The following is a 25,404-nucleotide window of genomic DNA, read 5'->3' on the forward strand; positions in this document are numbered from 1 at the left end:
ACAAAAAAAAATCCCCGCTATTATCAGCTATCTTGGTGCTAGACGCCAAAGTGAACTGAGACAGAAGAATAAACGAACATCTTAACAAATGTCGAGGTTCATTATCAGCATATTCAAACAGTCCCGTGCCCTGAAGGAGTCTCCTAGTCGGCGACAGCAGCAGCGGAGCCCCCTGTGCGCGCGGTGGAGATTAGCTTTAATTAAAACACAACGCCGGGGCGAGCTGAATGGCTCTCAATGGAGAGCTCTTAATGAATCGGGGTTCACATTGGTAATTGATTGGGACGAGGCGGGAGGATATCAGGGGAGAGAACGCGGAGAACGAGACTGGGCGAGGCTCTCAGAACCAAGCGATGAACTCGGAGTTGTAATCGAAACAGCAAACTGCGGGCCAGTATCTTTTTACTTTTTATATATACATTTAGAAAACGCTTTTGAAGGTTGGATTTGGGAATGGAAGGCCTGTACAGATTAGTTCAGAATGTGGTGACAAAGATTTGCCAAAAATTATGAAATTGTGGTCGGGGGAGAAAAAAGAAATCAGTAAGCGGTTTGATTCCCTTCTGGGACATTTTAAGAGAGAGACAGAGAGAAAGTGAGGAAAGAGAGAGAGAGAGAGAGAGAGAGAGAGAGTGAAGGAAGAAGAAGGGAGAGAGACAGGAAAAAGAGAGACAGAGTGTGATAGAGAGAGAGAGAGAGAGTGGAAGAGGGAGAGAGAAGACAGTAAAACTCTTAAGCATGTGTTTTATATGTGCTCTCCATGCTGTCAGGGAGCTTTGGGCTTATCTTGAGTGACTGTCAAGACTGGAAATGTCAAGCAAGAGGGAAGAAATATACGAGATTATTAAAGCCACTGGATGTTGTCGGGAGTGGTGAGGCGTCATAAATCCTAGTTTGATCACGGTGGATGTTTGGATCAGGAGGCGATGAGGCTTAAGACGGCACACTTGCACCGCTCAGGGGGCTGTGGCAGACCAGGTCGAGAGGGGGTGAGGGGTGAGGATGGGGTGAGGTTGAGGGTGGGGTGGGGTGAGGGTGGGGTGGGATGTGTGGGGCAGCAGGCAGTCGGGATGGGGGTGTAAAATTGTGGTCATTAGATGGCGGAGACTTGTCTGGAGAGAGAGAGAGAGAGAGAGAGAGAGAGAGAGAGAAAAATCACATTTAGGATCTCTGTGCCAGTTCCTCTCTTTTCCTCCACTCTGTGTATCCCCCTCTCTTTCTGTCTCCCTCCATTGCTCCCTTTCCCTCTCCCTCTCTCTCTCTTTCTTGTGCTCCCTCACTATCTCCTCTCATCTTTTGATTGACGGACGGCTACTTGACAGCTCAGTGGGAGTCTGAGGCGGTGATGAAGTCTAATGGAACGGTGCACAGCTCCAGCAAGGTGAATCTGGGGACAAAGAGAGAGAGGGAGAGAGAGAGGAAGATGGGAAAAAAGAAATGCTAGGTTTACAACAGGAAGAAGGATTGTCGGTAGCTTATCGTCAGTAGTTTCCCCTGCTAGATTAAGGTTAACTGTAGTTGAGCTGGACTGACTTGTTCCAGTATTGAAAGCGGTAAATGCGGTTTTATAGGTGATGGGACATGAATGCTCTCTCTATTGTGAAGGAGGACCTGGCTTTATTATCTTCTTGCTTTGGAAAAAGTGTGGAAATGTATTTGTTTGTTTGTGTTTTTGGGGGGACGGGGGCGTTAAAGGTGCATGCTTAATAGACTCTTGACTTTGTGGAATGCACTAGCTTTCGGTTTGAGGGTTGAATGCAACCTGTACAGGATCCCTACGAGACACGTCCTACGAGAGTCATCAGAAAAGTTGTCACTTTGTCTTAGCAGTACTCTCCTTCGCCAAAGGCTCTTTTCCAAGGAACTAAATAAAACAAGTTATTTTCTTCTGCACCCTGAGGATACATGTTTGTTTTTCAGCTAAAGAAAAGGAAGAAAAAAAAGCAGTGATTGTATAAAGAGGGATCTAGGGTCCTAGGTGGGGTAAGGTTGTTCTATGAGCATGACTCCAGAGGGAGGGCTGTTTGATTCACACACACACTCACATACACATACAGTACATACACATACTTCCTCTCTCTCACACACACACACACACACTCAAACAAACATATGTGCGCATGGTAGTTGAATTCAGCAGAGACAAAGTTTAATTGAGTTTTCACATTGGCGTTGGGGGAATGGTGCTGGAAGGTACCAATGCTGAGGTGTATAATCCTCCCTCTCGAGAGAAACTCTTTTTTTTGTGTGGCATATCTGTCCTCCCCCTCCCTGTCTTTCTCACGTTCTCCCCTTCTCTCTCTATCTCTTCTTCTTCATCCCCTCTTTTCTTTCTATCCCCTTTTCTCTGAAGACAGGGGCTAAGTCATGGTGTAGCTGTCCCAAAGATAAAAGAGAGAGAGAGAGAGAGAGAGAGAGAGAGAGAGAGAGAGAGAGAGAGAGTGTGAAAAAAACATCCTTTCTTCTCCTTTCCTCCGCCTTCCCCAAAATAAAAACACCTCTCTTGTGGCTCTGACTGACACGGTACTTTCTAGATCAGGGGACAGTGTCTGACCCCCTTCCAGCTGGACGTGATCACTACCCCCAGCTGCCAGCCAGTGAGCCTTAGCTCAGTCACCAGCATGACCACCACAACTATCATCATCATCATCATCATCATCATCACCGCCATCATCAACATCATCATCCTGAATGCCCTAGGGCTCCAAACGCACCCTCCACAAACCAGGGCAGGTCACCTCTCTTCCATGACCCAGCCTGCAACCAGCAGATCTGTGGGCCCTGATAATCACACACATTTGCATGGCGTGTCAATCATGTGGCATTATCCCTCAGCAGGCCACTCTCCTATCACGCCCCACGCCCGCTTGCTTCAATGCCGTCTTGTCATTGAGGAGCGTCTTTCTTCCTCTGCTCCTTTCTGGATGGGTAGAGGACGAAGAGGCACCCAGACAAGACAAGTGCAGGGAGGAAAGATGGGAGATGCCTGAGTAGGAGCAGCTGCTGATTAGCCATGATGATTATGCGTCCACCCCCCCCCCCCCCCACCCCACCTAGAGTCCCACCGCCCTCATCACTACTATAAAAAAGAGAGAGAGAATGGGAGAGAGAGAGAGGTAGACAGAGAAAGAGGGAGGAATGGAGGGAGAGAGAAAACGTCATCTTTTCAATTGTCAAGGTGCGGTAACGTGACAATAACGATATTCCCTCGGCCGCTGACAGTGTCGCGCAGGGACCCAGCTGAGAGGGAGACGTGGTGGCGTTCGACGAGCGGCTTAATTGCACATCCCTGTATGCAAATGAGAGTATCGTAATGGTGTTTGTGGCGACGGTGAAGAAGGAAGAGGAGGTGGTGTGTGTGTGTGTGTGTGTGTGGGGGGGGTTGGGGGGCTGGATGGTCCGTCAGAAGTGTTTCATGATTTTGAATGTTTCACATATGCCAGTCAGAGAGAAGGTGTGTGAGTGTATGTGTGTGTGTGTGTGTGTGTGTGTGTGTGTGTGTGTGTGTGTGTGTGTGTGAAGGGGGGTGTTGGGGTTGGGGGATAGTAAAACAATTCCTGCAATTGAATGTTTGGGTGCTTTCAAGCTTCCCACGGCACAGTGGCGCGACGGCCGTGTGAAAATTAGCATTTAAGGAGAGTGAGGTGTTTTTGTCATGGACTGGATGGTGAGGGGATTGGGGAGATGGGTAGAGTGTGTGTGTGCGTGTGGGGGGGGGATAGGCTGACTTTTCCATATTCATATTCCTCAGCAGCTGTTATCGCTTAAAAGGCTTTCTAATTACAACAACAAGACAAAAAACTCCTTGGATTCCGTCCAAACTTGCTAAATGATAAAGTAAGCATTCATTCTTTCCCTCACCCTCTCTCTCTCTCTCTCTCTCTTATTCTTTCTCTCCCTCTCTCTCTTAATCTCCACAAAGCACCTTGGAGTCTGCTCACCCAAATACATGCCAAATGCACAGGGAGAGTGCCATTCAGAGATGCAGGTGTCACACTTGATAAGAAACTTCTGGATTAAATATGCACCAGGCTAATGAGCAGCGCAGCTAGCCCGTGAGGGTGAAACCATGGGCAGAATTGTTCGCCCGCTGATAACATTCCACGCACTAAAAAAAAGAGAGGGAAAGAGAGAGAGAGAAAGGGATAGAGAGAGAGAGAGAGAGGGAGGAGGGGAGGAAGAAAAACAGCCAAATTCCATCATTTCATAAACAGCCGGGGTCTGTATCAGGAGAAGCGTCTGGACGGCCGTGTTAAGTGGGGAGACAGTGCTTTCCATTAGGGGGAAAGCTCCAGGGGCTTTGGGGGGTGGGGGTGGGGTGTGAGGGGGGTTGCGAGGGGGCGGCTCCGGCTCGAGGATGATAATGGGGGTTGAGAAAAGTGACAAATCTTCGCCTTTCTTGAGCTGCTCGGGGTCTGTGGGAGGGGAGCTCTGTGCCAGTGCCAAAGGAAGAGTGGAAAGGGCGGAGGGGTGGGGGTCCTCCTCTGCCAGTTTGTGCAGGAGGATCGTTTTTCGTCTGCCGATTGAGTCTGCTCTTCTCTCTTCCTCGTAATATCACTCAGGTGGTAGTTTACCACTAGGGCATTCCCCCCTAACACGAACCACTGGCCTCTATAGAATCACTGTGGATGCCCCCCCCTCCCCAACACCCTGTCCGCGGTCCTCCTCAGCACTTGCTTCTGAACATCCCCTGAACACATCACGCTGTCTCTCATAGCATCCAAAAACACGTCTTTCTCTCTCTCTCGACTCAGCTCCGCACCCGCAAACTGTAGTAGCCAAACATTATCTCACCAAGCGCCAACCCCTCTCTCTCTCTCTCTATATCTCTCTCTCTCTCTCTCTCTCTACAGATCTCTCTCTCTCTCTCTCTCTCTCTCTCTACAGATCTCTTTTCTCTCTCTCTCTCTCTACAGATCTCTCTCTCTCTCTCTCTCTCTCTACGATCCAGACACATCTCTCTCGACTCCCAGTTCCACACACTCACACAAACTGAATATTTATAAATCGGAACATTCTCTCGCCAACCTGCGCGCGGTGACCTCTCTGTGTCTTTGCGCTCGACTCTAGAGGTCACTCAGCACTCAGGGCTTGAGAAGAGGAGCTGATTGAGTGGGGTGCGTGTACGCTGAGGGGCAGCGGGGGGCAGTGGCAGTGGCCGCGGAGGTGTGACAGAGGGAGCTGTGGGGACTGTGCGGAGTGGGGCAGGGGCAGGGGCAGGGGCAGGGAAGTGTCTCCTCTAAGAAGCTTAGTTCAGCCGGCCAGGGAAGGAGCTGGAGACTGACAGCAGCTGGTTATGTGCATCACTGGCTGTCAGGAAGTGATTCATTTTCTCTCTCTCTCTCTCCCTCTCTCTTTCTCTCTCTCCCTCTCTTTCTCTCTCTTTCTTTCTCTCTCTCTAGCTCTCCTTTTTCTGTCTCTCTCATTCTCATTTTTTTGCTTGTATGAAGCCAAATGTAGAAAATTGGATGCAGGTTTTTTTTGGCAGTGCTGTCATTGCTCTATGAAGTATTTCAATTTGATCAATGGGAGAGCACTTGTCCCTTGGAAAATTTTGAAAATATTTTAAATGGCTGTGTGGGACTATGGTATTGTCTTGACTGAATCCACCATGGGGGTTTGGATTTGTTTGTGAAACTCCTCCACACACACAAACACGTACACACACAGACAAGCACGCACGCACGCACAGAATCACACACATGCACACGCACACAAACACTGTCCTCACAAATATTTACTCACTCATGGCTGTGATTGGTTCAAGCTTTCTTTCTCCCTCTTCCCACTCCCGTCTATACTCACATTGTCTCTTATCTTTTACAATGACTCCATCTCCAACAATACACAGCCACTACATAGGTAACTGATGGCCTGAAGCTCTTGCACTCTCTCTCTCTCTCTCTCACACACACACACACACACATTTTTTCCAGGCACAAAATCTTTCATACAGCTCCCCCCACACACACAGTACAAACACTACCTATCCTCTCTCCCTGTTAAACCTCTACACACACACACACACACACACACACACACACACACACACACACACACACACACACACACACACACACACACACACTCAGGCACTGCAGCGTTGGCTGGCACCAGCACACACACTCACACACACACAGAGAGCGAGAGAGTCGTGGATTGCGTGGATTGATGCCACCACTCTCTCTCTCTCCCGTTCTGTTTGATGTGGGGCCGTGTGCAGGGATGAGTGAGGGCACAGGTGCGGGGCAGATGGCAAGCCACCGATACCTGGGGCGGGCACCGCGGCTCGCCAGCGAGGGCAGCTGTCGGAGGGAACAGGTCGTGCCCGCTCACGTGGGCCACCTCCGAGACGGGCACGGCGCCACGGCAGAGGTGCATCGGCTCGGCATCGCTCTGGTCAGGAGAGTGCTGGCTAGCCAGAGGGATGGATTTGGACAGTGCAAAGGGGCTTTGGAACTGCTTGGAGCAAACGAGGGGACATGAAATGCTGTGTGTTTTTGTAGTATGCTGCTGTCAAATGAATTTATATTTATATTAAGGGCATTGAATTTGATCAAATATTCATTTAATTGGAAGTGGTTTATAAAGTATAGTCCAAAATCTATTGTAAAATCCATGATTTTCTAAACAAATGATTCAATACACAAGTGCATTTTAGTATAACAGAAAAGCCTATAGTGTAGTCTGAAATACAATTTTAAAAACAATTAAGAAAAATATGTGCATATATAAGAAAAACTAAAAATATATACATATGCATGATGTAAAGATGTGTAACATCTACTGAGCGTCTCTAGCTCTCATTGCTTAGGAACATCAAAGTGAGTGGTATCATAATTTAATAATGTACTGTATCATTACAGTATGTGTCATTTTATTGCACTACTAAATTAGCCTGCCACTCATTCTCATCCATATTGCAAAGTTAAGATTGTATCACCGATGGGAGGTTTGGATTTATTCCAAAATGATTATAGAGAAGCATCTCATCACTTGCCCTTTACCATATGGGATTGAGATAGCTTAAACATGGCATTATATGGCTGTACTATTTTAAAATGAACATGCCCACGTGCAAAGCAAAGGACTCGTGCCCAGTCACCGAGACATAAAAAGACACCTAGAGTGGAAACGACAAACGTCTTCCATCTGCAGGTGTGGAGCATTTAGTGTATGTGTGGAGAAAATATGTATTTAAAGTAGGTTTTGCAAATATGTGCAGAGTGCCAGCAACCCCCACAGTCATTCTCCTCTGATTAAACACTGCTTATCTTACAGGAAGGGTCCACAAAAGTGAGTGTGGAAGTGTGTGTGTGTGTGTTTCTGTCAGCGTGCATGTATTCATTCCTTAATGCAAACCGCTGGTGTCTATGATTCTGTGTATTGTGTAACAGATCCATCAGGTAGAGAGAGATAGGAAGAGGATCAATAATACTAAGAGGCTTAAAGTCTACTTAAAGACATAATCACTCAGAATCACAAGAGCACATGATTGCTTGAATATGGCATTCCGTATCCATCCCAGGCCCCAGTAATTATCAGCAGATATTTCATGAGGCAGTAGTATTGTGCCTTCACATCAGAGTAATAATCACAAGGTGTAAATTTGAAGTCAAATTCTGTATTGATACAGGTATTTATGTATTCAATCTAATATGTCTTATGGGATAAGGATGATTAGGCTTGTTTTATTTACATTGTTCAAGTATTTTGATTGTAGTATTTTGGTTGTTTTCTATTTGGATGCAAACTAGAGCTTGACACAGAAATGAACTTTCTCAAATTGCTAAATAATGTGTGTCACTGTTTTGGTTTGTTTGGTGGCTTGGTTTGATTCTATTGGTGAATACACAGTCAGTGTATCACACTGTACACTATTCATCCATTTCTTTCTCAGTTTGTTATTTAACTGAGCTTTTGGGAAGCTACAACAGCACAGGACTCTCACTGTGCTGAATGGGGCACATACTGTCGTTATGATGTCGGTTGTAAACATTGTTGAGGCTGCCATCTTGTGGATGCTTGTGAACTGAGACAAGATCACTTCCTATGGACCGCACACGGTTTACAGTGAATGGGTCTGCTGAAGCTAGCAGGCTTAGCTGCAACACACACAATTTGAGTGTCCCGTTTTCTTGTTAGAGAAATGTTCCCAAAAGTAAAGTTTTGGCTCATCTGTTTTTTCCCCTTTCTTTTCTTCTGTCTTTTCTTCTCATTTTCTACTTTGTGGTCTTTTGTGAGGGGGCTGAAAATCTCCAACTCTGTGTTTTCTTTTCTGCTCTGTTGAGTCAGAAACTCGTTGACTGATCCAAATATTTGCTATGATTCACAGAGAGAGAGAAAGGAGAGAGGGCAAGAGGAAGAAAATGAGAGAGAGAGAGTGAGAGAGAGAAAGAGAAGGTGGGAGAGAGATGGAGAAAGAATGAGAGAGAGAAGGCGGAAAAGAGGAAGAGAAAAGGAGAGAGAGAGGGATGCTTTTTGTTTACTCATTTCTTTGTCTTCTCTGCAGTGTGCCTTGCCAAAGCAAACACTTTTTGAGCCAATTGCTCTTGGTCCATTGCCAGGATTTAAATAGCCTTGTTACAAGAACAGAAAATAAGTTAAATGCCTGTTTCCTAATAGGCTAAATGCAAGCAAGCAAACACAATCATTTGAATATCATTTTGGTGAAAATGTATTATTTTAATGGTGGCCCTCAACAAAATTAGAGTTAAAGTAATGTTCTCAGAGTTGCACAGAATTCCATAGATAACTATCGAAAAATTAAAAGTCTTATTTTTAAGTGTCAGACGGTTGGCATGCCCCCACCTCCCCCTCTATATATGTCCATTACATTTCATTCTCAGAATGTTCATCACAGCCCCCATAGCCATCCTTTCATCCTTTTGACAAACTGACAGTCTCTTAACACCTTTTTTAAAGTCATAAGTGAACCTTATTTTCATTGTCCAACTCGCCAATTAAACAATGTCCTAATTCTAGCGTTTAGTGCCAGCGTATCATGGCTTTGGCTGTTATCGCGTGCGCCAGACTTTTGTAAATAGTCATATTAAAAACTTTAATCCCCTCAATGGAAGATGAAGAGCAGACGGAGTGCCTGTCATGTAAAGAGATAAATGTTATCTTCGGCACAAAGCTTTCCTCCTTCTTTTTACCCCTCTAATGAGTTTGTTCTTTAGGACTGCAGTGGAATGTTTCATCCGCAGTGCCGCGGCTCAGATAAAAAAACGCAGGACTTTTATCCAAGATGGCCATTTCAGGGACGGGGTAAACACGCGGGTAACACTGTAGTGGAACAGGTCTTTTTGTCTGGCTCCACAGAACTTCAAAGAATACATAGCGCTCTAATACGTAAACAGGCCTATGTGTGCTCTCGCGGTCGTAACTATGAAAAGCACAAATAATGTTGGCTGTGAAGCCATGAAAATATAAACTAGTTAAATAAATTGAATTGTGTGATCCTTACATGAAGGTTGGAAGCATGTTGCTTTATATTACAATGGCGTTTTACTGTGTGTCTTAGAAATAGCTGACACTCGCTTTGGCTGGATGTTTTGTAAATAAAAAATGTGTATGCACTTTAAAACTCTAAAACAATGAAAGGTGCTGTTTGTTGTATCAAATGAATAGGATTGTGCTGAATTCAGTTCATCTTCTATAGTTCACGTTTTGAATTCATGTACATTTCCCAGCAGTAGAAAAAAGATAAGCTGTGTAGAATGTACTTTGACAAAAAACATTCTTGTTCTGTGTTTTAGAAGTACATAGTAGCAGCAGGTCTTACAGACTTTTCATTTTTATGTGCAAAACATATCGCACCTAATTGCGTATTACACCAAACATATTGCACGTTAATTTTTTAAGGCATCTAAGGCTTCTATGACTACCAGTACTACTTCAATTGCTGCTACTATTAATAGTAATAATAGTAATAAAATGTTACATGTCTCACAAAATCACATCTTTCTTTCTTAGGTGGCCAGCTCTGGTGCACTACAACCAAGCCTCTGCTGGAGCTTGAGATGCTGCAGGCCTCTACGGTGGACATCTCCTTACAGCCATATGCATCCGGCCAGGCCCCCACCAGCGAGGGGATGTACCCCCCAGACGTCTGCTGGACTCCATCCAGCTCCTTCCCCAGCAGGCCGCCATGGCCTCCATCCTCCCCAACGCCATTGTGAACAGTGAGTTAACGCGCTATCAGCCGCGCAGACACATCGGAGACTCCTCTGATTAACGCAGGATGTCATGGAGCCCGACACTCACGGAGGGGGGTTGGTCGGTGGGACTTTAAAAGCGGGGAAATCCGTGTCACAGAGCCATCTCAGCTTGGACGAGGCATGTTTGGCGAGGATAAGGGAGTTACGGAGGGGCTTCCGACTGACCTTCAGTCCCTGTCGAAATTAAATATTTACACTCGCTGATTTTGTGTTTTATGTCTTTCCTAATCGTAATGACACTAATGTGATTTGAACAACAAGCACACCGTCAGTCTTTGATGAGGGTCTGTCGGGGTCAGGTCACCTTGGTTTTCGCATGCTGCTACAGCGCTAAATTAAAGATGGCTGGTTTGGCTCTATGCCCAAAACTGTCCACTGGAACATCACAAAAGACGAAGTGCTCTGTTTGCTGATGCAATATCAAGTCCACATTAGCGTGTGAATTAAACAAATATTGAAGTACTCTGGTTGTGTCCACTCATATCCCTTACCTATGCCTGCAGAGGACACCATCCCCTTTATTTAAGTACACTGATCGTGTCCACTCATACCCCTCTCCCTGTCCCCTGCAGAGGACATCTTCCCTTGCAAGGCGTGTGGAATCTGGTTCCGCAGCGAGAGGAACCTGCAGGCTCACCTCATGTACTACTGCAGCGGGCGCCAGAGGGACGGCGACACCATGGTGGCAGAGAGGAACAACAAGAACGGCAGCCATGCCAACTCCCGCGCCTGCCCCTTCCCACAATGCAACATGAGCTTCCCTGGCACCAATGCCCTGGAGATGCACTTGCTCACTCATAGTAAGTCACAGACCTACACCAGATATGGGTTCACAAACACAATAAAACAATAAGCTTAAAGTATACTGTGTTGTTTTGCTTTTATACATTCTATACATGACATTTATATCCTTTGTTACTCTCAACTCAATATGGAGTAATGACTCAGTACATTAAGAAATCTCTAATAGTACTTTGCACTTGGGTAATAATAAAGCTGTTTGCTGAAAATAATCTGCATAATTATTAAGACAAATAAGAGCGGAGGTTTGCCAGTAGAATTTGTCAAGTCAAGTCAACTTTATTTATATAGACCCTTTCAACAAGGTAAACAAAAACAATGCTTGAACGTTCTATTTGGGCCCCAATCTACTTCCTCTGCATTAAGATAACATATGGAATGTTAAAAAGGAAGTCTTGTGGGGCCAACTATGATGCTGATAATGGAAGTCTCTTGAAAGGGTCCATAGCGCATTTCATACATAGAGGTCATTCAATGTGCTTTACATAAACAAAATGTACTAAATTATATTACTTGTAAAATAACTTGAGCTTTGGCCATCCTTTAAATATAGTACATTCTGTCTTATCTTTCAGCTACCCGGTCAGAAGACCCTGTGTCCACTGGCGCTGGCCTGAAATGCACGATCTGCAGCCACACGGCAGACACTCTCATGAGCCTCCAGCAGCATATCCTGTCTCACCTGTCCCAGGTGGGCCTCAGGTGTGACCACTGCAACTTCTGCTTCCAGACTCCCACCGAGCTCACCAGGCACCAGGACATGCATGGCCACGGCAGCGTGAAGACTCCCCGGGAGGGAGATGCCCGCGCCACCTCCACGGCAGCACGGGCAGCCCGCAGGCCGGCCACAAACCGGACCATCCGTTCAGGAAAGAGGCCCGTCAGAGTCCAGCTCAAAGCAAAGAGGCCAAAGCTGGCACGGACTCCAGTTGCACAGAGCGAGAACAATCCACCCTGAAGACTGAGGGCAACTCAGGAAGCCAGACTGGTTTCTCCTACGCAAGGGTGAAGTCCGAGCCGTCCAGTCCCCGACAGGCGTCGTCCCCCGTCCAGCCGAACATCACGCCTGCCTTTCCCATGGGGCCCTTTATGCCACATGTTCCTTTCCCACAAGACATCACCGCAGCGCCGCAGGCCTCGGAGATCCTGGCGAAAATGTCCGAGCTCGTCCACCGCAGGTTGCGTCACGGAGGCGGCAACTACCCTCCGATGGTGTACAGCAATCTTGTGCCGAAAGGAGCCACGTGCTTTGAGTGCAACATCACCTTCAGCAACCTGGACAACTACCTAGTCCACAAGAAGCACTACTGCAATAGCCGCTGGCAGCAGGTGACGAAGCAGCACGAGTACGGCAATCTCCTGGATCAAGTCTCAGACGCTGGTAGTCCAAGGAACGGGAGCAGCCTGGCCAGTATGCTGAACGCCCATCCGCCCGAGCTGAAAGGTCATCAAGTAGATCCCACCCGACTGCCCACATCAATGTTTGACCCTTTCCAGGTCGGGGGAAAGCTGTCAGATGACCACTCACCTCAAGCTAAAAAGGCCTCCACTCCAACTGGTGCAGAGGAGAGGCCGAATGGCATTCAGGCAGACTTGAAAAGCCCCAAAATATCTCCAGTGGAAAACGAACTGGACCCGAACCACGGGACCACGTGCGCAGCCTGCAACATCACATTTAGCCGACAAGAGACATACATGGTACATAAGCAGTACTACTGCGCCACCAGGCATGACCCACCTATGAAGCGCGCCAATGCCATGAAAGGCCCTGCGGCTCAGAAATCAGTGCGGGCACGTAAGAGGAGAAAGGCTTACGAAATGACCACGCCCGACCAGGACCACATGCCACCCATGCCACCGCCACCTTTCCTTGGCATCCCCACACTTGGTGGACCATGTATCACCCAGCAGGCAATGGACACTTTCCGAGATCAGTTCCATATGAGGTACAACATCTATCAGAGTATGGTTCCTAAACACCCAGAAGCATCGCTCACGGTCACTAAATCCGCCCTGGTCTCTAAGTGCAACGCTATTACCAGGGAGGAACTTGATGTGCCGATAGATCTAAGTAAGAAATGCCTGCCACAGTTTAACAAGCTCTCACAGTCTCCCACGAGTCTCATGGATTACCACGAGTGTTCGGTTTGCAAGATCAGCTTCAACAAAGTGGAGGACTATCTCGCCCACAAACAAAACTTCTGTCCCGGTACAACTGTGGACAGCAAGCTACTGCTAGACATTAAAAAGGAAAGTTGCCATCCAGACATAAGCACTAAGAGCGTCGAGCCATACAACAAAACTGGCTCTCCTGACATCAAAGCCCAGAATGCCCTTGTCCACCCTGTCAAAGCTGGGGTGCCATCTAATGAGAACGTCCCAGTGAAGGAAGAGACTAAGGACACATTCATGTCCACTGGTGGCTATCCAGGGATGATTAAGAAGATGCGGACGGACGAACAGATCTGGCCCTATTACGAAATCAAAGCTGCGGACTACGCCACCGGGATGCTGATGATGCCGAACGATCAGAGAGAGCACAGGAAGAGTCCGAACGAAGGCAGCGAAGGGGAGAAAGACCAGCCCGTTCCCGACCAGACCCAAAACCCGCTGCCCAAAAACAAGAGCAAGACGCTCGATGTGAACGGCTACCATAAAACAGAGGAAAAACCCGCAGACGTCGGGAAGCCAAGTAGCTCACCACCTCGGGAGGAGCCTTCTTCTACGTCTAACCCAGAGAGCCCCGTCCACCCCAAGGAGGAGAGCTCATCCCCTCTCCACATGTCCAAGACAGAAGAGGGGCCCCCGGCTGCAAAGAGGGGGGCAAACGGATCAATCGCTTCGGGCAATGTGAAGTATTGTCGCCCCTGTGACATACAATTCAACAACCTGTCAAATTTTATTACGCACAAGAAGTTCTACTGCTCGTCTCACACGGCTGAACATGTGAAATAACTTTTCAAAAGCACTGACTTGTGACCCTTCTCCCCACTGGTTTACATGAAACACAGCTGATGGACAATCAACAAAAGCATCTCTCATTCAATAAGTTTAAAAAAATGAAATGACAAAAAAATATGTTTGTTGAAAGAGTATTTGTGTGTATTTTTGTTCTCGCCTTTTGTGATGTATTTATTTATTTTAAAGAATGTTTCCAGTATTAATTACTCATTTAATGAGGTTTCTAGAAAAGATCTTTGTAACATCAAAGTCCCACAGACAACTAAGTTATTGAGAATGGAAAATGTAACTGAAAAACACATGACACAGATCAAATTACAGATGCTCTGCTGTCTTTTTCACAGAAAGACAACACAGGTTTGCTATATTTTTACAACATGAATACTGGTAATATATCTTTGATTTGGGAATGATAGTAAATACTTGATATTATGATTAAAAAAGATTTTCTCTACTTTTGTGACTGTTCTAGTTCATGTTGTTTATTTAAACTTGAAAATGTTTTGCTCATGCAAGACATTAATATACCTTTATGTGCGTTTGCTGATTTGTCAACCTTTTTTTGTAAATCGTTGCTTTTAAGGCAATACTTTTATGAAGATGAACAATTTTTAAGGCCGTATCTTGAAGGAGAGACTATGGTTGTTCTTCTAAGAAGTTGACTGGAAAAAATCTTTACTTCTACTGTTAAGCCAGTGGGTTCTTGTATGGAAGAAATGTTTTTGTTTGTATTCAAATGCAGGAGAAAAATATGTTGTTGAAAATGTGTTGCTATGCATGTTCATGTATGGAATGAAATTCCAGAAATGTTGGACATTTTATTTTATTTTATTTCTTGTGGTGTCCAAATTAAAGATCTGATCTCAGGACTGTGTTGTCATGGTGCAATATGTATCTAACCATATAAACACACAGATTTATTTTCATCTTGCTGAATAAATAATAAACAAGTGGGGAGAGGCTTCCTTAACATTTTGACATTGATGATGCATAATGCAGATTTAAGTAAATGCATTTTTGTTGATGAATTAACGTGGTACTTCTGAATAAAGCAGGGTGTATTGCTCCACCTAGTGACTGTTCAAACCTGTCAAACAATTTGCTGGACCAGCTAAGTGGTGGGCCTACACTCTGCTATTATAATCCCATAGTGCTCTTGTCAAATTCAGCAAATTTCTCCTCATGGTCTTCTAGTCTAGTAATATGTTCGGTAATCACGCATAAAAAAATGCACACAACCATTGTTCTGTCAATAGACAACAAACATAATGGCTCAGACTGAACCATTATCAATCCCAGTGCTTCAGAAACATGGTAGGGAGGGGTGTAATTTGATTGGCTGTTAAAAAATTAATAAATATCAACAACCGCAACAAAACTGAAACACAGAATGCATTTTTAACAACTCTAGGCTTACAAACACATCAAAACACTGACAAATCCCATCTGTCATATGCTGTATATTTTATTAGGCCAAATGAGAAAACACAATATGTCATGAAAGACTTTCAATTTCTCTTTTCATTTCCTGGAAGAGAGGGGAAAAAATCTAAATTATTTAAAATATGTATCATCTGTGTTTGTCTAGAAATCTCCAAATTCTACAAGTATTGTGTAGCTACACACATTTCATATTTTACATATATACAAATGCCTTCATAATGTTTAAGAATGAATACGTAAAAAAAGAACATACACTGCCACACAAACAAACATCAACTCTGACCAGAACCACTCAGACCAGGCACACACCTTGATGAGTTCAGTTTTGTTATACTCTTTGCGGTGCCTGTAGATACACTGACTCAGAAGGGCGTACACCTTCTCAAGCTGAAAGACTTCGAATCCCTCAGTCTTCATAACGACAGATTTTAGTAAGTCCTACAGAAAAAATGTACAACAGTGAAACAATTTTCTGAATCAATCTAATAGTAATAAAAAAGAAAAAACACTTCTTACTGAAAGTGACTGCATCTAACTCTGTTCTAACATCTAACACTTTTTCCATTACTCTCAAACACATAAATGTTTTTTCATAAACTAAACAATCCTGCAACATCATTACTGTGAAAAGCCTAGAACAGCAACAACACAGTATTCCTGCATTGCTGTACACCTTCCCAGAGGGGGATGATTCACCTTGAGGCCATCGTGATTCACCACCAGCTGTGGAGTTTTCTTGGCGAGGAACTCCAGAGCTTTGTCCACGTCGATGAGCTGGTGTTGCTGCGCCAGCAGGGTTTTGGTGGTGCGCGTCATCCTGCCCCGCTTCCCCACCTCTGGCTCCTCAAGCTCACCTTTCATCTTTCTCTTCTCTGGAGCACAGACAGTCATTATTATTACAGCGAAGCTACACCAGGCGCGTAACTGAAGCGTTCCGTTCGCGACGCATAAAATCCATTTTAGATGAATGGTCTATTTTTTCGAACGTACGCGCCGCTATCACGTCTGGTGTAGCTACTTCCATTGATTATAGTGAAAGCTAATTGTTGCAGCAGACGCAACGCGAACGGAACGCTTCAGTTACGGGCCTGGTGTAGCTCAGCCCTTATGATTTAGTCCGATTCAATTCAAACCTGGAGATAGACCAGGGGTAGAAACCCTGTGCAATGATTCTTCAAAATGATTTATGACATGCCTTAACATCAGTTTATGTCTAAAGAGGGATGCAGAATCAATATCTGCAAATTGTATGTATAGCCTACAAGAACTAGAGTGATAACTTACGTTTGGCCTTTGGGCTGTTGGGCACTGCAAAGTTATCCTGGTTATTTGGCACTCTGCCATGACCTTTATGGTAGGGGGGTGGAGACAGAAAAAGTCCAATGTCAATTGTGATACGATAACACAATAAAAAAATAAATAAATGAAAAGTATGGACCAATGTAGTGAGGACAAGCTAAGAAAGTGCTGGGTGCTCAAGTCACAGGCTTCAAAGAAATAAGCCAATTGACATGATACTAACACATGTAGTTGCGTAATAGGACAGATGGACCTTTAAATCAAAAAACAATGTTTCAGAAAAGTGCAGGTGTTAAAGACTGCATGCTGCTGTCTTATCGAACCAGACAGTGGTCATGGGGTGACTAGCTAACCTCTCTTTTCACGTGCTTCTTTGATTTGCTCACAGGTCCTTTCAAAGTCCTTCTCCAGCTCGTATTTGATGATGGCGTGGACCGTGTCCTTCAGGGCACAGGCCCGGTGACGGATCTGACGATCTGAGACACACCCCCAGTGATATACATTAAATCATCACACTTTACAAACATGATGTTCTATATGATGTGTACATATGGTGGGTAAGAGGCAGTTGGAAGTGTACCGTAGGGGTCATCTTCTGGATTGTATTCAAGGGCGTTCTTCCATATCAGGTCAATATCATGCAGGTATTCTCTGACGGTGGTGTACTTCTGCTGATCGATCTTGGAGAGTGCGGTGGAAAGGTCCATGGGCTGTTTAACAACAGAGTGATAGTCTGGCACCTGTGGACACAGGGATTGGATTGAATGATACAGATGACACAGCAGTGTCTATATTAAAACTCTATTGCTCACAGTATCCATCTATCTCTAGTATCTCCTCTCAAGTGAAAATATTTGTTGAATCAAATGGCCTTTTAATAAAATACTGTATGTCATCTTTTAAAGACTACTTAAAAGACAGAGGTAATTTAAATTACAGTTTTTATAGTTTGTCATTCTTATCTTTGATGTAACTCTCTAGAGAGGTTCCACTGTGATAGAAGTCCATTAAAAGACACAGGCACACAATGTAAGGGATGATGACTGCTGTTGACAACACTGACCTGTTCTTTGTCCACAGGTTTGGTGAAGGCCTTGAAGCGCCGGTCCTGCATGAGGCGGTCATTGACGCTGCGCAGAAAGAGGCGGAGCTCTCGGAGAGTGTCCTCCTCTTGCTGCTCCAGACGCTGACGCTCCTTTTCGGACATCTGCCGGGGCGGAGGCGGCGGCGCTATGGGCAGAACCTCGATCGCCTGCAGGACTGGACACGGGGTGCGGAGAAGAGGGCAGTCACACGGGGACGCCACGCAAAGACAGGCCCTCTCGCCAACACATACAGGGCACTCTCTAACCAATCTTTCACACTCACTATCCTTTCTCATACACTAACATAGTAACACACATCTAAGTAATGTAAACTAGTGTAAAGTATGGTGGCCTGCTGGAGAAACAGGCAGCATTGCTGCGAGTCCTTGTCACTTTGGGTATAAGTGTCTGCTAAAATACAACTTACATTTAAAAAGAAGGCAGCACTTTGATCACAAAAAAGAACATCTACCATCCATGCACCCGTTGTGAAGTCCCAAACTTCACAGAGCACTGCTGGAGATGTGGTACTTACGAGCTTCTCTCTTAGCCGCGGGGGCTTTGGCAGCCTGACAGAGGATGAGGTCCTCGAAGAACTTCCTCCTCTCCTGTGAGGAAGGAGGGCTTAAGCAGTACACCTCTCCAAGCTCCTCCTTAAACAGCTGCTGAACCTAATACACACACACACACACACACACACACACACACACACACACACACACACACACACACAAACATTCAGAGGAACAATTGCCTTACTTTTCATCCAACAGATGTCATAACCATTGCAGTTGCAAGTCCGAGTCGCTTTGGAAAGGTCAGTCAGTCAAGTTATAATTACTTTGGAAGCCATCCTATTGGTGTGTACAATTTATTAGCAGCACTTGTTATTTCTTACAGCATTGGTTGCAACTGGGAAATAGTTATTGATGATGTCAAAAACCTGCTCCTCACCTGTGTGTCCAGTTTGTTGTGGGGCAGGTTGGTTGTGGCGAGCAGCAGAATGGGGGAGAACGGAGGGATGTTCTGCAGGAGGCTGAGGAAGGTGGTCCTGAACACGGAGCTAACCGTGTCCCAGCACTGCTCGATCAGGGGCATGTACAGGATGCTGGGGACCGTTCTCTTGGCCTCACAGAATATCTAGAATATCACAGACAAAAACAGAAAACATACTGCCGTTCAATAACTAGAATTCTGAAGACAAATACACATAGACCTCTATTCGCGTTTCAGGCTCCCTAACAGAATCCTCTTTTGCTATACAAAAAAAGTGATGTAAAACCTTCCTTCAGTGTGTCTTAGAGAGAGAGAGAGAGAGAGAGAGAGAGAGGAGAGAGAGGACAGACAGAACTAGGGGGGGAGAAAGAGAGAAATAAACAGACTGAGAGATGATATTGTCTCAAAATCACAATGATCTCACTTCCAGATTTGGCCAGATGATATGATATGATATGATATGATATGGTATGGTATGGTATGACATGACATGACATGACATGGTATGATATGATATGACATATGATATGACATGATGGTATGGTATGGTATGGTATGGTATGGTATGGTATGGTATGACATGATATGATATGATATGACATGACATGACATGATATGATATGATATGATATGATATGGTATGGTATGGTATGGTATGGTATGGTATGGTATGATATGACATGATATGATCTCTCTGTGCCCTACCTGACAGCAGGCCTGCTCCGCAGACGTGGTGCAGTCCCCGAACAGAGAGGCCATGTCCAGCGTGTAGACGGTGAACTTCTCCAGGGCGTGGAGCACGGAAGGGGACAGGTGGGTGGTCTGCCCTGAGCCGGGGCGGCCCGACAGAAGCAGCCGCGGCCGGTGAGAGGTGGGGTGGAGCGCTGCACTCCTGGAAAACAATGGAAAGATGGAGGAGAGGGGAGCTAGTGAGGCACTACACTGGGGGAGAAAAAAGGGCCGACCGCTCAGAATGAACTGTTGCAGCCACATCGGAATGATGAATGACCAGAGGTTCCTATGTATGGACCCTTTCAAGAGAGTTCCATTATCAGCATCATAGTTGGCCCCACAAGACTTCCTTTTTAACATTCCATATGTTATCTCAATGCAGAGGAAGTAGATTGGGGCCCTTTTGTTTTTAATTGTTGAAAGGGTCTATAGAATGGGGCAAAGAGGGCAAGGGAGATCATCGATCTCACCTCATAGTCTGGAGGAAACTGCCCTTGTCTGGGGTCTTCCTGTAGATGGCTCCACTGGAGGTTCCCTCATCATCCGCATACAGTAGATCATCATCTAGGATGGCAGTGGTGAGATCTGAACAAAATATGAAAACAAAACAGTGAAGTAAAGAAAAAAACAAACAAAAATCACAACAATAAATAGCAATAACGCTAAGAACTTAAGAAATGTGAATAGCTCATACATGTAAAATATAAATGTCTCTGACCTGCATCCTTCTTCTTCTTGAGTCCTTGCTCCGTGTGGGGGAACAGCATCTGCAGTGTCTCCAGGACGTCACTGAGCGCCGAGGCCAACAGCGGCTGCACGGTGGGGGTGAGCGCCTTCCCCGGTGACGTCATGGAGCGCTGCGACGCAGGCACCAGCTTGCGCATGGCTGCCACGAAGTCGCAGCTGCTGATGGTAATGGAGGAGATGTCGAGCACAAGCTTCTCTGAGGAGTGGTAGATCTGCGGGTAGCGGCGGCGCAGGGCACACAGGGCCGCCTCGACACACACGGCCTTGATGTCGGCACCACAGTAACCTGGCATACAGAGCACATGCCAACCATTTCCAGAGGTGGACAACTCGGCTTCAGAAAGTAAAAGTCCTACCACAAAGTATTTTTCCCAACCATTGACTAAACCAGCTTATTCTAATTATGCCAACTCAGCCAGATAAAGACTAGTGAACTTGTTAAGTGCACAAGTATAACAGGGTAGGACTTTTACTTTGACATTTGTGTGGATGATGCAGAGTTTGTTTTGTTTACATTCTGTGCGGCTCAGCCTTTAACACTGTGTTATTTTGAACTTAAAGAATTAAAAGTCTTGATGCATCTGCAAATGAAATTCTTACCAACACACTTGTCAGCGAGCTCCTCAAGGAACGCATCAGACGGTGTGGGTTTCCACTGTTTTGTGTAAATCTTCAGGATATCCTTGCGAGCCTGCATTGAAACGCATTAATCAGAAGAGAATGAACATAAACACAAGCAAGCATTCAAACATTCCGTTTCATCATGAAACCTGGCTAATAGCATGACTATATGGATTACCTCTCTGTCCGGCAGACCAAAAAGAAACTCCCTGTCGAATCGGCCTGGTCTCCTCAGTGCCGGGTCGATGGCATCCAGCCTGTTGGTGGCACCGATGACCACAACCTCTCCCCTACTGTCCAACCCATCCATCAAGGCCAGTAGAGTGGACACGATGGAGCTGAGGTGGGGAGTGAGAGAAATAAAACACAATTGCTTTTATTTAAATGTATAATGTGAATTGACCTGACCTGACCTAACCTGATGAGAGGTGTTTCAGGACCCTATTAAGACTGGACAATCTCACCTGTGTATCTGGTCCTGTCGGCTGGATCGGACGGGGGCCAGTCCATCAATCTCATCAAAAAATATGATCGATGGTCTCATCTGGTAAGCCTGCAAATGTATTCAAAAGATGTCACCTTAACTGTCAGAGCAAGCAGGCTACTAACATAGTGTGAGTGGCAACATTAACAACTATCTGGCAAATGATGAACTATAGCCCTCCCCTGGTTGTCTTGTTTTGCATGTGAGCAGTAAGATAAGGACTGACCTGGTCAAAAAGAAGCCGCAGATGTCTCTCAGACTCGCCCACCCATTTGCTCAGGCAGTCCGCTCCCTTGCGCATGAAGAAGGCCACCCGTCTGTCCCCATGGCTACACTCATTGGCCAGGGCACGAGCCACCAGAGTCTTCCCTGTCCCAGGTGGGCCATAGAACAAGCAGCCCCTGACAACCGAAAAAACATAGCAAGTAGATGAAAATCACTGGAAATGATCGCTACATGGAATGATGGCAAGCTGGGTTCTTTTTTGGTGAACAGGGCATAGAAGATCATGCACAAGACTCTTACTTTGGAGATTCAATCTTGAATTTATCAAACACCTCTGGGTACAGAAGAGGGAAAACCACCATCTCCTTCAGAGCTGCGATATGGCTGGTCAGACCTCCAACAGCATCAAAGCCAATCTGTTCATAGAGATTGTTATTTGTTTGCTCCAAAACATGTAGATAAGCATAACATATAAACATGTGCATGTACAAATATCTGTAGGGAACGAGGAGGTATCCTACCACAAGTGATCAAAGATAACTGCTCTAAATAAAGCATGATATGAAACCTTTCCACATTCTAGATTGGTGTGGATTTGATACTCATCATAGTCAGTAACAGATTCAGAACCTGTACTCGGTCAGATACAGCCACACTTACTGATTGGTCGACTTGGACCGGGTCCACATCAGCCAGGCTTGCTCCTGGCTTCATCCTGTCTTTAGGGAGTCCTGCAAGGTCCTCCTTTCTAAAATTTAAGGGAAGGCACCTAATTTGAACCACAAAGAAAAGCAAGACAATTAATACACCTTGTTAAAAAAAAACCTTACTCCACCCTCTTAAAACTTAACACATCTTACCAGCAGCCCTTAAGTTAATCTATGTTGGTACAGAGGCAATGAGGCCTTGTTCATTTAATGCAGGTAGGTTTCACTATTTATCCTTTATGACATCATTTATGTATTCCTGATGTCATAAAGATACTTCTGAACTTTCACCTAAGTAACCACAATTTAGCATTGGTATTTTGTAGACAGTGAGGTGAATTCTTTTATCATTAGTAAAATGGGGAGAAAACACTTTTTATATGTATCACACAAAGGGGGAAAAATACATAGATTATATATGAATGCAGAGAGGAACACAATGCTACAATTCAGTATTATCAAAGGAACAAACCTGCCTCTGGTCTTGGTCAAAGTTGGGCAGTTGAAATCTGACACTGACTTAATGTCTATCTAAATACAGACCTGTCCATGTCGTCTTCATCAGAAGAGGAAGAATCATTTCCTGCTGGGCGCTTATGCTGATTTCTAAATTAGGCAAAAGACTAGATTAGTTATTTTTGGTCGGATTCAAAATACATTTTATATGCATCTTTTGAAAACATAATGTCTTACTGATATGTTGCATTATTCCTACAACCATAATAGTGAAAATGATACCATATTTTATCATACCAATACCATAATTTATAACTTCTTAAACCTTCTTTATCTTAAACCTTGTTTATTTTACTGCATAGCTGACACTATAGCTGTTGTAAAGACAGTGTTGGTGTACAGAGTGTTTGTGTGTGAGAGACACAGAAAGTACTGTATGTGTGAGAGACAAAGACCTGCCAATCCTTCTGCTGGTGGTGTTGATGCTCCTGGGGACTGCAGCAGCCACTCGGTAACTTCCCATCCTCCGTCCAGCACCTGTGGGTACAAACAGTCGGTCAAACTACAGGGAGTCCTATGAGCTTTCAATGTGCCAAATAATGAGATGACATGGTCTGATGATATCAATATCACTCGACCATATTATTGACATAGTACGGAAGATAGGCCTACTTCTCAGAACACTTTACAAAACAAAGATGTACTGAATCAGGGACAGCTACATACCGTCCAGATAATGAGCAGGTGTGTTGTTCTGAACTCCATCTTCCTCCTCATCATAATCATCACTTTCATCATGAGAGGTCTCAGACTTACGAAAATATAAACATAGATATGAAAAATAGAAATAGAAATACTTAACTTGTTTACTTAACATGGAATTAATTTCCTTTTCTCTTTTTGGTCATTTCAGTTTCAGGAATTGCAAGCTTTACATCAAAACAAAACAAAAATAGTCTTAAAAGTGGTTGTTAGCGCATATTTATGTGGATTCTTGGTTGAGTGGCTGTTCAGCTATACAGCTGTTTTACTTGTTTCATCTATGATAACAACATAGGCAATAATATGAGTTCAGTGTTGAATTGGCAACACAATCAGCATTGATAGGGAAAGGGTGGAGAGCAAATGATGGGTACTCCACCTACAACACAGAGCTGATAAGCTATGGAGCAGCCAAACATGGCCAGTTGAAAAATGACAATTGGGCACATTCTCCATGGGGGTGCAATGTGTATTTCTGTCCATTGTGTTTTAATAACCTTACAACAGTATTTTTTTTACATGTGGTCTCTTTTACATTTAAAAAAGAATGACATGAACATCTTAAACTAAGCATATAGGCTACTAATCTCAACCACAACAAAGCATTCAATGAACCTTGCAGGAATGACAAATGCTAAAATATTATCCTCACTGTTCCCACTGACTTCTGTCATTCTGGGAAGTGTAAATGCATGGTTAGGTCTATTTTCACAACACAAAACTACTTCTACCCCTTTTACTGAATTACCACCCTCAGTAGCCTACTGTGTCTAGTTCAGTCTTTTCCCTCTCCATAACAAAGCAAAAGATCATGATCAGAGTAGGGCACTCCACTCCATTTAAAGGCACCATTTTCATTGTGAGTGGCCTTACCTCAGATTCTCTAATCTGGTCATGAATTTTCTTGATCTTTTCCAACCTCTGGAGACTGTCCTTGTCCTTGCTATGTAAGATGTGTAGCAAGAAATTATATTGCATGGCAGTCACATAGCTGTCAAATGACTGACCTTACCCTAGGTTACATTTTAGTCAGTAGGGTTAAGCTTCTGCTATGTAATGAGCTGATGGGTTTAAGCCCCTTACTTGGTAAACTTTATGGGGCTGACAAGAGTCCGAGCGACACGACGAACAGGTGTAGGGGCATCTGTCAATGAAAGACACGTCACCGATATGGATTGAAATAAGGTGCACTGTTTTTGTTTCAACCAGTAGGCTAGGCCTATGCAAAGCCTAGGTCTAGAACGTTAAGCTACTGTTTGTTATAAAGCAGCAGTAATCTAGATAATAACAATGGGGAAAAAATGTAGGCCTATGATCCAAACACTTCCATTTGGATAGACTTACCACGCTTGTTTCCCCCGGTTCTGTCATTAGAGCCACCCTTTCCATTCCTGACATCATCATTTAAAAAGACAAGCGTGCTATAATTAGGGTAGCCTAACTTAGCCGATCTATCAAGGTTCAATGAAAGAAATGAATAATAGATGAAAGCTTAATTAGCAGGTTTGTCGGGGGTGCAAGTAAGTATTACGTTACCGTGTCATTTCCCGCTGGAGTGTCTCAAGTAATTTAAAATACAATAGCCTTATTAGTCCTAGAACTATGTCTTCCCAAACTAGGCTTAACGTTAATGAGTTTTAATCTACAGCAGTAGCTTAGACTCACTTATTGGATAAACAACCATTGCGCTATTGATGGCACTTTGCAGCAATTTGTATAAAACTACCCCTTTTCTATAATTACTAAATAAAAACCTTTCCAAAATAGCTCTTCAATCTTGTGAAAATATCCCCCTATCTAGCCTACACACCCCTGCATCTAACTACGCTGACTGCAAAGCGCATTCCATGGTCAAACGTAAA

At 44.7% G+C, this 25,404-nt stretch overlaps 2 protein-coding genes across 4 annotated transcripts in view; one reads left to right on the forward strand and one right to left on the reverse strand.

Moving 5' to 3' along the window:
* zfpm2b (zinc finger protein, FOG family member 2b) overlaps positions 1-14,937 on the forward strand; it is a 41,750-nt gene extending 26,813 nt beyond the window's left edge. The window contains 5 exon segments of the mRNA XM_048229196.1: positions 9,979-10,103; positions 10,106-10,187; positions 10,796-11,023; positions 11,600-11,890; positions 11,893-14,937. Coding sequence (XP_048085153.1) covers positions 9,979-10,103; positions 10,106-10,187; positions 10,796-11,023; positions 11,600-11,890; positions 11,893-13,979 — 2,813 coding nt within the window. The 3' untranslated portion in view covers positions 13,980-14,937.
* A 493-nt stretch (positions 14,938-15,430) lies between these two features.
* On the reverse strand, positions 15,431-25,385 carry LOC125285838 (ATPase family AAA domain-containing protein 2-like). Of its 3 annotated transcripts, XM_048230477.1 has the most exons (25): positions 25,079-25,385; positions 24,887-24,933; positions 24,626-24,686; positions 24,416-24,485; positions 23,507-23,591; positions 23,236-23,317; positions 22,868-22,930; positions 22,278-22,386; positions 21,918-22,033; positions 21,619-21,793; positions 21,373-21,461; positions 21,087-21,246; positions 20,888-20,978; positions 20,259-20,573; positions 20,011-20,125; positions 19,514-19,700; positions 18,767-18,952; positions 18,348-18,483; positions 17,791-17,987; positions 17,308-17,467; positions 17,081-17,203; positions 16,713-16,775; positions 16,125-16,300; positions 15,738-15,866; positions 15,431-15,513 (listed from the first exon to the last, which is right to left on the reverse strand). In XM_048230477.1, exons 1-25 carry the CDS (start codon positions 25,084-25,086, stop codon positions 15,481-15,483), a joined length of 2,976 nt encoding a protein of 991 aa, XP_048086434.1. In that variant the 5' UTR covers positions 25,087-25,385; the 3' UTR covers positions 15,431-15,480. The 3 variants fall into 3 exon arrangements, with proteins under 3 accessions (XP_048086434.1, XP_048086435.1, XP_048086436.1); XM_048230478.1 differs by lacking the exons at positions 24,416-24,485; positions 24,626-24,686; XM_048230479.1 differs by lacking the exons at positions 22,868-22,930; positions 23,236-23,317; positions 23,507-23,591; ... (2 more) ...; positions 24,887-24,933; positions 25,079-25,385 and adding an exon at positions 22,478-22,545.
* Positions 25,386-25,404: the final 19 nt, after the last annotated feature.

This window comes from Alosa alosa, chromosome 20 (assembly GCF_017589495.1).
Source record: "Alosa alosa isolate M-15738 ecotype Scorff River chromosome 20, AALO_Geno_1.1, whole genome shotgun sequence".
NCBI classification, from domain to species: Eukaryota; Metazoa; Chordata; class Actinopteri; order Clupeiformes; family Clupeidae; genus Alosa; species Alosa alosa.